We start from the raw sequence: 13,292 nt of genomic DNA, 5'->3' as shown, positions 1-13,292 counted from the left end.
TGTTACGATTTTCTTCAACAATTGGCTTCAAATTTTAAGTACCTTGTATAACATACTTTAACCATTTTTTTAATAATGAACATAACGAATTTGATTGCGCACCCGTTTATAATATTAATAGTCAAAAAATTAAAGAACCATAAAAGAATCCTGGATTAAAAATCTTACAAGAATTTGTCATCGTGGGATATAATAATACTACATATTTTCTTGTATATATTACAATGCGAACAAAGCGGTAATAGGTGTAACTATTTTTTTTATTTCTCTCAATTATTCAATGTAACAGCAATTAAAATGGTACAAGGAAGGTCAAAAACTTCGTATATATAACGGGGTGAATGGTTCTCAATCCGTACTGTTTATCACACAGATCTCAACATGAACACTTTGGTAAGAGAATTTATAAACATTGACCATAAAACTTTTTAAAAAATATCTTTCAATAAATTCCTCCTTTGTAATAAATATATTAGAAAACAATCAGTTTTTTATATGCCTTTAGGGATATCTTTCAAAAATTATTATTGGATTTGTTATTAAAACGGAAAATGCAAAGCCACTACAGTATCATTGTTCCTCTTCTGTGAAAAATGCTTTCAGCTCCCTTGATGAAACTACAAACTATTTTCAATCAGACAAAATTCAATAATTAAGTATTATTTCAGGTCTTTGCTTTCTTCGCCACCTTGGCCGTAGCTTCTGCTGCTCCCAGTTGGGGATATGGTGGATGGGGTCATGGAGCAGTTCTCGCAGGACCCGTAGCTCACGGAGCTGTTATTCCAGGACCCGTTGCTCCCGGAGCTGTTGTAGCTGGACCCCATGCTGGAGGTGCTGCAGTAATTGGACCAGTAGCAGGACCTAGTGCTGTAGTAGGACCACGTGATGCTGGTGCTGCTGTTGTTGGACCTGTAGCTGGACCAAGTGCTGTTGTTGGACCTGTAGCTGGACCAAGTGCTGTTGTTGGACCTGTAAACCACGGTGCCCTCATTACCCCCGCCGTTGCTGCCCCAGCTGTTCTGGCTGCTCCAGCTATTGGTAAGATCAATTTTCGTATCTATGACATCTCTAATATTTTTGATCTCAATTTCTCTGTTATATTCAAATGTTGTTAGAATTATTCATTATTTGAAAAAAATTCAACATATGTATTCTTTCAGGTGCTTGGGGATACGGTCATGGAGGTTGGGGTGGTCACGGAGCCTGGGCTGGTCATTGGTAATTCCACCTTTAAAACATATACAAAAACTATGTAAATATTCCAGTGACAATTCAATTTGGAAAAAAAGTAGTTAATATCTTTTTCTTGTTATTTCTCTCAACGTCAAAATTTCTTTTAAATTCTTTTGGTGATTTTTTATAATTTTCACATTTCTAAGTATATTTTCCCATTGAAGATTTCACTGGAAACTTTTACAAACCTGACCTGGATAAGTCTGAGGGGCTCTCTAAATTATATTAGCAATATATGTGTATGTACTACGGTTGTGAAAATTTTTGTAAATTTATATTTATTTGCAAGATTTGCTCAATAAAGAGTTTAAAATTGAAACCTATTTTAGTTTTTGTATATTTAAAATTAAGTAAAAAGCGAGGGTCATATGTTTACACTAATACAAAGAGAACTGGGGAAAGAATTTCAAATTGGATTAATTTCAATTAAACAAACTTAAGATAATGTTTCATGGTATCAAGAAAAATTTTGTCTTTTCTCAAATGCACGACAAAGTTTAGTAAAAATCAATTTCCCGGTTGAAAGAAATTTTTGAGATGAAGAATTGTTTTTCAGATTAGAATTCTACTTAATTTTCACAAAAGCTGTGATCATGCTAACTTTAATAGATGAAAATATATTAATAAACAAAAATAGCATATTTGGTCCAAATATTTCCTTCACCCGAACATTCTAATTTTGAGAAAATCATGGATTAAGTTTAGTAAAACAATTCTGAACAAATTAGAAGAAAATTCTGCCATATTTCACTCAGTTGTCGATTTGTTTTCAAACAATAACAGAGAGTATGGTAGAACAGAAAACTTTTTGGTATCTGATTCATTTAAAGCGTTCAAGAATCAGAATTTCAATCATATGAAGATATATGGGCGCATTAAGAAAATAAAAGGGATCAACATGTTTTCTTATGTTATTTTATCTTTAATTTTCTTTTTATTCCAACCAACATATACAGTTTATATAAGTGATTTATTTTTATACTCTATAAATACTTTTCTCCTTCTTTCTCTACATGAATCTCACATAAGATTACTAATCTTATTTTTTATATGCTATCACCTATTCACACAACAATTTAAAGTTCACTATTTTCAATACTTTAAATAAAAACATATACACCTTTTCTTTAGACTGTAATAATTTTCAAGGAATCAAAAAATAATAAATGCTGAATCTTATCTTCCTACTCCCAGCCATTCTATTCTTTTGGATCTTATTATTTTGCTTAGTTCTGCTTCTCCAAATAAATTCCGTATTTCATCATTTGTTCTACTCAGCCATAATTCTCTCTCCTTTTGATCTACTGAGTATTTTCCTTTCCCATATATCTGAGTTCTCTTCCTCTGCTTTGTTAAGAACCCCGTTTTGTCTCCGTAGCTCACTGTTCGTCTTTTTATTGTTTTCTGGAGATTTTTTTGGAACTCATTATCGCATTCATTGCTCTCATTTGTTTAGTTCCTGTCGTCATCCTTGCATTTAGATTTCTTCCCTCGTCATCGTCATCCTAGATAACCACCCCAAGATATACATAACTTTGAATTACTTTTTCTGCATTCAATTGTATAAAAAATCTCTTTTCCGCTCTTTTCCTTTGTGGTATTATCTTCTTTAGCTCGTAAATCCACTGTTTCTGCAAATTTCCTTAAGCTCGTTTTCCGATGTTGAAATGAATTACTACGCGTTTGCCAGTAGTTGTGTTGACCTTGTTTTTACTATCCTTGTTCTGTTGAAATCGATTTTACGTACTATCCATTCTAATACTATATTGAACAGCGTAGTGAATAACGGATTTACCTTTATGGAAAATCATATTAATACCCCATCCTTTGCGTTTGCCTCAGAGTGAAAATATGATCTGTGACTGATCTTCCAGATCTGAGCCCGCATTGGTAGTCTCCGAATAAATTTTCTCCATATTCTCTACTATCTATAGCCTTAGAGATATCTCTGTAGTTTCTGCATTCATCTTTTTTCCTTTCTTGTGTATTGGTACCATCATTGCCATTTTCCACGCTTCTGGTATTGTCTCTTGTTTCCATATACTACTTTCCATCATTGGATCAATTCGATCTCATCTATTATCATTTCCCTATTTTTATTTTTTATTTCTTCTGAGCTTACGCTTTATTGTATTGTATTTCTTCATAGAAATTCTTTATTTCTTATTTTAACTATTAGATTAATAATTAAGCAGACGATTATATTGTAAATGTCTACGCAACTACGGAAGAAACTAATCAAGAAGTCAGAGAGGAGTTTTATGATGAAATAGAAGGAATATACTAGAAAATACCTAAGAGTAACAAACAACAATGGAATGAGATTGGGCAATCTGGCAATAAACACGAATACCTTCATAGTGAGCACAAAACGTCATAAGATAACGTGGCTAAGGCTGGGATTAATATCGATCACATACCCATATCGAGGAAGTAGAAACAGTATTGTATAGGAAACGAGGTCTTATAGAGGAGCAAATGCAGACTCAGACTTTTTCCTAGTATTATAAAAGATGAAGATGAAAATAATAAGAGAACGCAAAGTCAGAATATGTTGGAAAAAGTGGAACACAGATTAATTGAAAACGAATCATGAAAACCGTAAGAAGTACCAAGACAAACTAAGATAGGATCTGATGCAGGATGGTCTTAGTTTATTGCATCAAGATAACGCACCAAGTCACAGGTTATCTCAAAACCGTAATACTTAGCGATTACCGACTGTTTCCAAAACTTGAGCAGTAAACGATTTTTTACGGATAATCGCATGCATGGTAAATCAGTGCTTTGTATAAGTATAATAAATTTTGTAATAAATATAATAAACTTTGTATAAATATAATACTTCGATGACCTCACTCTAAGCCACCGCCTTAAGTATTAAATTCAAATACTGTTTAACCGACATTAAAGGGTCGAAGGATATTCCGAAATAGGTAATTGATTCCCAAGATTAACATAATATCATTAAAGTAATTAAAAACGAAAAATATCTGACCTAGGATCACCAATCAATAACCTTTTGTTAAAAAATATAAATTTTGGACATGTGACAGAGAGAACTTATTCGAAATAATACTATTTAATGCAATACCATCAGATATATTTATCAGTTTAACCCAAAAACACATTCTTCAATCCGTTTTTATGATATATTCAAGCTTTTATTATAAATTAAAATAAATCTATACAAATCAAGAATCAGGTATTGAGGCATCCAACGTTAGGTTCAGTAAAAGTTATCACGTGCATGAGATTTAATTCAATGGAGAACTCCAGCCAAAGTTGGGCCCCAGAGTCCTTTAGCCTTAACGGTACCGGAGGGGCCTTCGATAACTACAGGGGCCGTTTTAGGTCCGGATACAACTGCACCGTGTCCACTTACTTCGACAACACCTAAAATTCAAAAAATATTGTTTTCATTTAAAGTATACTAAAATATAGGATAGATAATTTAAGTAGAATACGTCAAAAATTTGTAACTTCGATTTTAATGATATTTAGAAATATCATTAAAACTTACCTCCACCATTGGTAACAGCTACAGCACCTGCAGGAGCCACAGGAGCAGCAATTGGTGCAGGAATCACAGCAGGAGCTATACCCCATGGAGCAACTGGAGCAATAGCCCAAGGAGCAACTGGTGCAATAGCTGGTGCAGAAGCAATTATTGGCCCAGAGACTACATTATAAGCATGAGGTAGTTCTATTGGTTTTGAAATTACTGTAGCTGAGCTTGGAGGAACTACAACGGCTCGTGGGGCTACAACACCCCAGCCGAGTCCTAGACCCAATCCACTAGGAGAAGTAGAGGCTACTGCTAATATAGTGAAAAATGTAATTACCTGGAATATAAATATCCATTCATACACTAATAATGTATACAGTATGTCTTAATTATTACAAAATGATCATTTTGAGACATGGTTTTCTTGTCATCCTTACTAATTTTAGAAATATCAATGTAAGTTTGTTTGTTACGCATTCAAGCGAAAACTACTTAACCGATAATAATGAAACTTTGTACACATATTCTTTGAGGTATTAGAAGTAACATAGGATACTTTTTATAAACAAAAAACATTTTATACGAAAGATGAAAAAATTATTTGTAGAAAATTTCAGAGTCTAGCTCTTTCAACACCATCTAGCATTCAAGTAATGAAATTCCAACCCAGAGTACTGTAATACCAACAGTCACGTCAACATCCAATCCAATTGATTGTTATTTATTTCTGTTATTATATATACACTATAAAACTATTTGAATTTTTGAGGTTAAGTGTCATTTTTGTGGTTAGTTGCTATCCATGATGATTCCAATTATTCCCACCGACCTTTCATTCTAATTCAGTTTCCTGTCAAGCTTAGCGTTGCTGTTAATATAAACAAAGCACGAGGGCAGACATTATAGGCTGCGTGGCTGAATAGTTGTACTCGTGGAGTTTTAGTAGCCACGAGTCACTTCCACGGAAAGCGTAGCGCTTTTTATGTTCGCACGTTCTACAAGAACGGTCGATCATACGGCTGGACAAGGCGACTGTATCGTTCAGAATATGGATTAAGACACATTAATGAAGCTTCAAGTTCAATTAAAATATGGGTTAAGCGTTCAAGCCAGCAAAAGGTCGTCCAAGAACGTCTAGGACCACAGACAATATTGATAGGGTGAATTTACAGCGAATTTTGAAGTTGGATCCTAAACTGCATCCTTATAAGCTCCAGTTAACGCAGTAATTAAAAGATACCGACTTTGGCAAGGTTGGCATTTGCTGAACAAATGCTTAGTCGATTTTCCACTTTTGACAACATCCTTTTTTTCAGATGAGGCTCGTTTTCATTTAAATGGGTTCGTAAACCGACAAAATTTTCGTTATTGGACCGAAAAAAATCAAAAAATGAAACAAAAGCCACTGCATAGTCCGAAAGTAACGGTGTGGGCAGCAATCTCAAGCAAATGAATTATTGGCCCTTTTTTCTTTGAATATTCACGCAAATGTTTCCTGCAAGACTAATTTCCAAAAGAGGTGATATCCCTTGGCACCCATGTAGCCCTGACTTGAAACCTCTTGATTTTTTTGTGGGGACACCTCAAACAAAGTCTACATGAACAATCCGAGGGACATCAATCAGCTAAAGGAAGATATCCGCCAGGAAATGGGACTCATCCCAGATTAATCGACAAGAGTTTTCACAAATATTCAATTTAATTCGAAAAATTTTTATTGACGTATCTTGATTTCCGATAGGCAATATTGGTAGTTCAAATAACATTGAAACAAACTTTTGATTGGACAACAGATTTTTTTAACTAAAAAATGTACCAGAAAATTTCATTAACGTTTTCCGCATTTTCAAATTAAATATTCATCAAGTTGAGCGTGTTATAATTTTCTGACAATTTTGTAGTTGTAAATTTCAAAGAGGAAAAAATTGCAAAATACTGAAAAATTATTTTGAAAATAAAAAAAATTGCGATAAATTTTTATAAAACAAGTTATTCCTTTTAATTATAATGTATATCCAGTTATTTCGTTTGTAATTTTGTTTATTATAACTATAAAGTTTCATTTTAGAATATAAGTAATTGTATGAAAAATCTTACCGAACCGTTCATGATGTACCTTAGACTATGACTTGATTTTAACAATGTACGGATAAAATATCCACCCCGGTATATATAGAATATAGATCAACTCCTCGACCTTCATCTTGTTGCATAATACACTTTATATACAAAGAACACTTACGAATGTTCAAAAAAGGATTGACATTATTTTTCATTATATGAAGGTTTAAAATTTCCTTATTTTATTACCGTTAATTTATTGATATCAGTGCAGAAATTTCAGGATATAACATTTTCTTGGTAATGCTTCAATATGCTTTTGGTATGACAGTAGGTGGGAAATGTGGTAGTTGTGAAAATTATATAATTACTGTTAACTCTAAATACCAGGACAAGTTTATATATCCTTTATTAATATTTCCAAGGATTTATTTTCTAATAACATTATTAATTATTTGATTATTTCTACATTAAAACGTAGATGATAAATAGAAGAAATCATCTCCCTATAATTATTGTTTCCTCCTTGAATTGCTTGCCATATCTCATAATTTTTATATATCTCAGTTTCTCAAGCACACTTCTTCTTTTTATCAAGAGGTCTGTATAGTCTGAGTATGCTGTTATTTTTCAACGTTTACTCTATATTTCTTGATAAATGCTCTAGCCATAATTGAATAGCGTTGAAGATGAGTTACTTTATTTTACTCCCTCATCAATTCCATCATAGTAATCGCGATAAGCCAAAATCTTATTTGAAATCTATGAACAGCATTTCTTTGTCGATATGGTATTTATATGTTATATTCACAATCTTTTTAATTGGTTGTATGGCATCTTTAATGGATTTGCCATGTGTACTACTACTTTATTTTAAAAGCTAAATTTAGCAGCGTATTTTCTCTGTAGTTTTGTCACTGTTGTTGATCCCTTTTTTGTGCTTTGCAAAGATTTGTCCATATCTTTTTCTCTCTTTATATATTTCTCATCAATTTATATAATCTTTCATTCCCGCCACACTTCCATGTTTACTCTATCTTTTCCAGGTGATCTCCGATTTTTCGAATGACTTCTATTTTCTCATTTTTGTTTGTTCTTCTGTTAATTCTTCTAAATTTTCTTTTGAGTTATCTATACACCCTATATTTTCCGTCAACAGTTGTATAAAATGCTTCTTCCAGATCTTTTCAAACTGGTTTTTTTCTTCTACAACTTCTCCCCTCTTATCCCTCTTTTTTGATCCCTCTTATTTTACCTTCATGTCTTGTTTTCCCTTTCTCATTTTATCATAAATTCGTTTCTTTTTTCCTAATTGTTCCATTGCATTTTTGCTTGCTTGTAAAATCTCAACAGGAAAGGGGATAGCTGTATATAGACCGTGAAACCAACCTAGTATCTTCTAAACGGAAGCTCTAGGCATTAACGTGTGCATATTAAGTTAATTTTTACAGGAATTATTGGAAAAGAGATATAGCGATCCTCTCTCACTGTCAAACAGCTACAAAAGCGATCAGGTCACAAATAATCAAGTCTAAGTTGATCAATGGTGTGTCTAGAAATACTAAATCAATTCGGTAAAGTTCTCCTAAATTAGATTCTCCTAAATTACCGCCATGTAGGAGCCTCCAGACTGAACGACGGGGCTTAGCTTGGACCAACGCTGGAAAGCCCGGCCTTGGCAAACCAATAATGGCCCAAGCCTGGTTGAAGTCTGGGTAACTTAGCCCCGGTCATTCTATAGTCAGCCGAGCCTGGCTGAACTTTGGGTAATCCGACTTTCGCCAGGCTGAGCAGAATTCTGAATAACTATATAAAGTTTTGTTCTATTATCTTATCCATAATAGATATCTCAACATTAAAAGTAATAATAATAAGTAGAGTAATAATAAAAATTCTTTTATTCATAAAAGACAATAAAAAATAGTATCATTTCTTTATATGTGTAATTATTTAACTAATATATACATTAATTAGTAAAGCGGAATAATAGAAATGTGTCAAAAAACTATAATTTTATTAACAATATATTGAATATCGATTCAATTCGAGTCTGGGCCAATAATAGCTTCCAAGCTAGGGCTAGAGTTGTACATACTTGACCCAAATCTGGACCTATACTGGGTCCATCGTAAAATCCTATATGGGCTGTTTCTTCATTTTTTCTGAGGAGAAACCGAATCTTTGAGAATAGATCATCGAATGGGAGTCTTTATCCGGTCTCAAACACTGTTCCTCGGAAACTAAGACCGTGGAAGATCGAAGCTGGAATAATCTACAAATTCTCAAGATTCCTGACGGGACACTATCTTTCAAATAAAAGCCTTGAGATTCTAAAAATAAAAAAAATCGGCGACTGTAGTTTATGTAGGCAAGATACTGAAACACTGAAGCACATAATTTCTGCATGCAACTAAACAGGGTGGCTAGCATCAATGATCTGGGATTGTACGAAGGGCTGTAACATATATGTTCAGTCTAGCTCTAGCAAAGTAACAGTAATTGTACGTATCTCTTATATAGTGCAATCTAATACATCAACATGCTCATAACCAATTAGGGCATTCCAATAAGCCGTAGATTGAATCCTCGAGTGAAATTTCTGATCTTCCAGCAGGTATTGTACATGTACCTCATTGATATTCATAGTTATTTTTAGTGTTCTACAAGAATAATTTTTTTTAGAATACAAAATGAAGAGACCTTTCAAACGATATATCACAATCTCTTACTTATTATTCAAGCAAATACTATCGATGGTAAATAGCAAATACTAGCTGCAAAAGATAATTCAAGGTATATTTTTATAAATAATATCATTGATAATTTATGTGGGGAGTGTTATTCAATATTCCGGAAATAACATAAAAAATGTGAAATATAAAAGCAATTCCCTACCCACTTCAATCAATCAACTGTTCACGCCCTGATTTTGAAATAATGTGGAATTATATTTTATTACTTGATTCACTAAAACCTACAAATATAACATGCGACATGTGAATTTATTTATATGCTTCATAGTACCGTTTTTCATTCATTTGTATTGTATCTGATTGAAGGTGAATCATACTGTTAATAACGATTAAGCTAGATGAAATTAATACATTCATGTCTTAATATATAACCATATAATATACATGTAGATGGTTGCATTACTGCCGTACCAAAGAATCAAGTGGAAAACATAAATTAAAAACTCAATTCTTATCATAAAAAACTTCAAATCACAATCGAAACCTAAGAAAATAATAAAATCAGTTTTCTTGATGTCACATAATATAAAATTAACAATAAAATAAACACAGAATGGTATACGAGATCAACTCGTTCGTAAAAATATTTGAACTTCAATTCATGTAATCCTATGTCACAAAAAAGATCAGTGATAATAAGTTTGGCTGATAGATCTATCCAACTATCAGATCCTGAATTTAGATGCTCAGCTATTCAAAAAGCAAAAACTGCATTGAAACAAAATAATTATCCGGAAAAAATAATAAACAACATATTCAAGAAAAGGATAAACTACAATCAATTAAAAAACAGAACAGAAGCGAAACATCAAAACATATTTTCCCTTACCATATGTTCAAGGACTTTCCCAACAACTATCGAATTATTTTAATAAATATGATATTAGTATAAGTCACAAAGGACATAATACGTTATCCAAATATTTCTCTAAATTGAAATCTAAAATACCAAAAAACAAAAGAAGTAATATTATATATCAAGTGCCTTGTACTAATTGTGACGTTGTCTACATAGGGCAGACTTCTCTATATTTAGAAAATAGACTAAAAGGTCATCAATACGATAAAAAAATAAAACTGCGTTAACGAATTATGAAATATCAAAAAAACAAATTCAATTATAAAGACTCAAAAATTTTGGAACGGAATCTAATATACGAAAAAGAGAATTTTTGGAAATAAAAACGAAAAAGCTATAAATAATTTAAGTAAAATTTATAGCTCCATTTTGTAAATTCTAATAAAACTATAAATCATTTGATTAATTAAGTACTGCTACATATTTGAGATGTAAGGACTAAGGAAAAATTAATTTTTCTTATTAGAACATTGATAAATATAAATACACAAATTGTCAGTGTCAATATCATATTTTGATAAAGATTTGAAGAAAAGTCGAAACGTCAAATTTTATCTTTCTTCCAAAAATTATTAAAATACTGATTTTAAAACAGAAGAGACTTAAAATCAAGAACATTTACACGCATTTATATAACCAAGTATATCATGTGTGGATATAAATATTTCTTATGAAGGAAAATTGTGTTAGGAGATCAATCAAACGTAAAAAATCAACACCAAAATTGGTTTAAATTTGTCTGCATTAGAAAGTTACTAAACAAGGGCTAAATTACTCTTGTGTCTCAAAAGAAAAACTTTCAATCAATACTTAAGTACTACCTTCACTCACTTCTAGGCAGAATTCCAACACATTCTGTCCTCTCTTGAAGAATAGATTTTTCCGAAACCTTGATCGATCGAGTTAACCCGACCATAATCTAAAACTGGATCACGATGTTTGGTGTTCCGAAACTGATAAGATCCTTTGAAGTTTCTCATGAACAGATTAATTGATAGGTTACTGAGGTTTGCGATTTTTATACTTTTCGCCATTTCAAGATAAAAAGTGCCCATTACTTATTAAACTTTAGTGCAAAATCCGTTTTCTAATGCCTTGGCATCATATTGGGTTTCAGGTCTAAACTAATGATTAAATACTTCGTGCATCGGGCGGTTGGGCGTTGTCATTCCGAATTTTATTAATCCTCTGTTGGTGTGCATCAAGCACTCGATGTTCTAAAATGCTAATGGTTGTTAATAACTCTTAACTTTCCGTTAAATTTTTTCGATTTTTTCTTCTCCTGGCAATAAGAAACACGACAAAAAAGAATAAGCCAAATGGGGTGGGGTCATCCGTTCGAACGTAATGGCGTGACCAAGGAAAATAAGGATTTATTTTTAAATATACGAGAGGACTCATGCTGCTCCACAGCAATGACTATTTGGATAATTATAGCTTCGTCATAAAATCATGTTTGATGTCCACGATTAACTCTCCTCAGACTCGACCAATTCATTGATATTATATCTCCAATTAAAAGGCTTGATTTACTCAGTATTTTCAGTATTTTCAGACCAAAACTAATAACTAACCTCAATAAAAACTCGAGATACGCAGCATTGAGTGGAGAAAAATATCAGGAAAATTAAAAAGCGCTTAATGCTCCTCAGAGTCAACCAATTCATTGATATTTTATCTCAAATTAAAGAGCTTGATTTACTCAGTATTTTCAGACCAAAACTAATAACTTACCTAAATAAAAACTGGAGATATGCAGCATTGAGTGGAGAAAAATATCAGGAAAATTAAAAAGCGCTTAATGCTCCTCAGAGTCAACCAATTCATTGATATTTTATCTCAAATTAAAGAGCTTGATTTACTCAGTATTTTCAGACTAAAACTAATAACTTACCTCAATAAAAACTCGAGATACGCAGCATTGAGTGGAGAAAAATATCAGGAAAATTAAAAAGCGCTTAATGCTCCTCAGAGTCAACCAATTCATTGATATTTTATCTCAAATTAAAGAGCTTGATTTACTCAGTATTTTCAGACCAAAACTAATAACTTACCTAAATAAAAACTGGAGATATGCAGCATTGAGTGGAGAAAAATATCAGGAAAATTAAAAAGCGCTTAATGCTCCTCAGAGTCAACCAATTCATTGATATTTTATCTCAAATTAAAGAGCTTGATTTACTCAGTATTTTCATACCAAAACTAATAACTAACCTCAATAAAAACTCGAGATATGCAGCATTGAGTGGAGAAAAATACCAGGAAAATTAAAAAGCGCTTAATGCTCCTCAGAGTCGAACAATTCATAGATATTTTATATCAAATTAAAGATCTTGATTTACTCAGTATTTTCAGACCAAAACTAATAACTAACCTCAATAAAAACTCGAGATATGCAGCATTGAGTGGAGAAAAATATCAGGAAAATTAAAAAGCGCTTAATGCTCCTCAGAGTCAACCAATTCATTAATATTATATCTCAAGTTAAAGAGCTTGATTTACTCGGTATTTTTAGACCAAAATAAACAACTTATATCAATCAGAATTCGAGATATGCAGCATTGAATGGAAAAACCAATTCACTCATATTATAATGAAAATGAAAGGGCTTGATTCACTGAGTGTTCTTAGACCAAAACGAAAAACTTACCTCAATTAGAACACGAGAGATGAAAGGAGCTACCTATAAAAACATCGGAAATGAACGGGAAACGAGTCATGTTTCAGTAAGTAGAGCATAAGAAACTTTGAATGCTTGATGACAAATCTAGGCATAAATACCGAACAGTAAAAAAAATTGAAGGAAATCGACCAGATTTTTATAAATTTTTTCAATATTTAAATAGATAAAGATAAATTAAAATTTATGAAAAAATTC

At 32.2% G+C, this 13,292-nt stretch overlaps 2 protein-coding genes across 2 annotated transcripts; one reads left to right on the top strand and one right to left on the bottom strand.

Moving 5' to 3' along the window:
• The first annotated feature begins 233 nt into the window (after positions 1-233).
• On the top strand, positions 234-1,552 carry LOC130892408 (tetra-peptide repeat homeobox protein 1-like). The gene is made up of 3 exons (XM_057797825.1): positions 234-393; positions 669-1,038; positions 1,161-1,552. Exons 1-3 carry the CDS (start codon positions 382-384, stop codon positions 1,220-1,222), a joined length of 444 nt encoding a protein of 147 aa, XP_057653808.1. The 5' UTR covers positions 234-381; the 3' UTR covers positions 1,223-1,552.
• A 2,819-nt stretch (positions 1,553-4,371) lies between these two features.
• On the bottom strand, positions 4,372-6,923 carry LOC130892554 (calphotin-like). The gene is made up of 3 exons (XM_057798012.1): positions 6,839-6,923; positions 4,757-5,078; positions 4,372-4,629 (listed from the first exon to the last, which is right to left on the bottom strand). The coding sequence occupies exons 1-3, from the start codon at positions 6,848-6,850 to the stop codon at positions 4,496-4,498; spliced, it is 468 nt and encodes a 155-aa protein (XP_057653995.1). The 5' UTR covers positions 6,851-6,923; the 3' UTR covers positions 4,372-4,495.
• Positions 6,924-13,292: the final 6,369 nt, after the last annotated feature.

Source organism: Diorhabda carinulata, chromosome 4, assembly GCF_026250575.1.
Source record: "Diorhabda carinulata isolate Delta chromosome 4, icDioCari1.1, whole genome shotgun sequence".
NCBI lineage: Eukaryota > Metazoa > Arthropoda > Insecta > Coleoptera > Chrysomelidae > Diorhabda > Diorhabda carinulata.
This window is presented reverse-complemented; position numbering and strand designations above follow the sequence as displayed.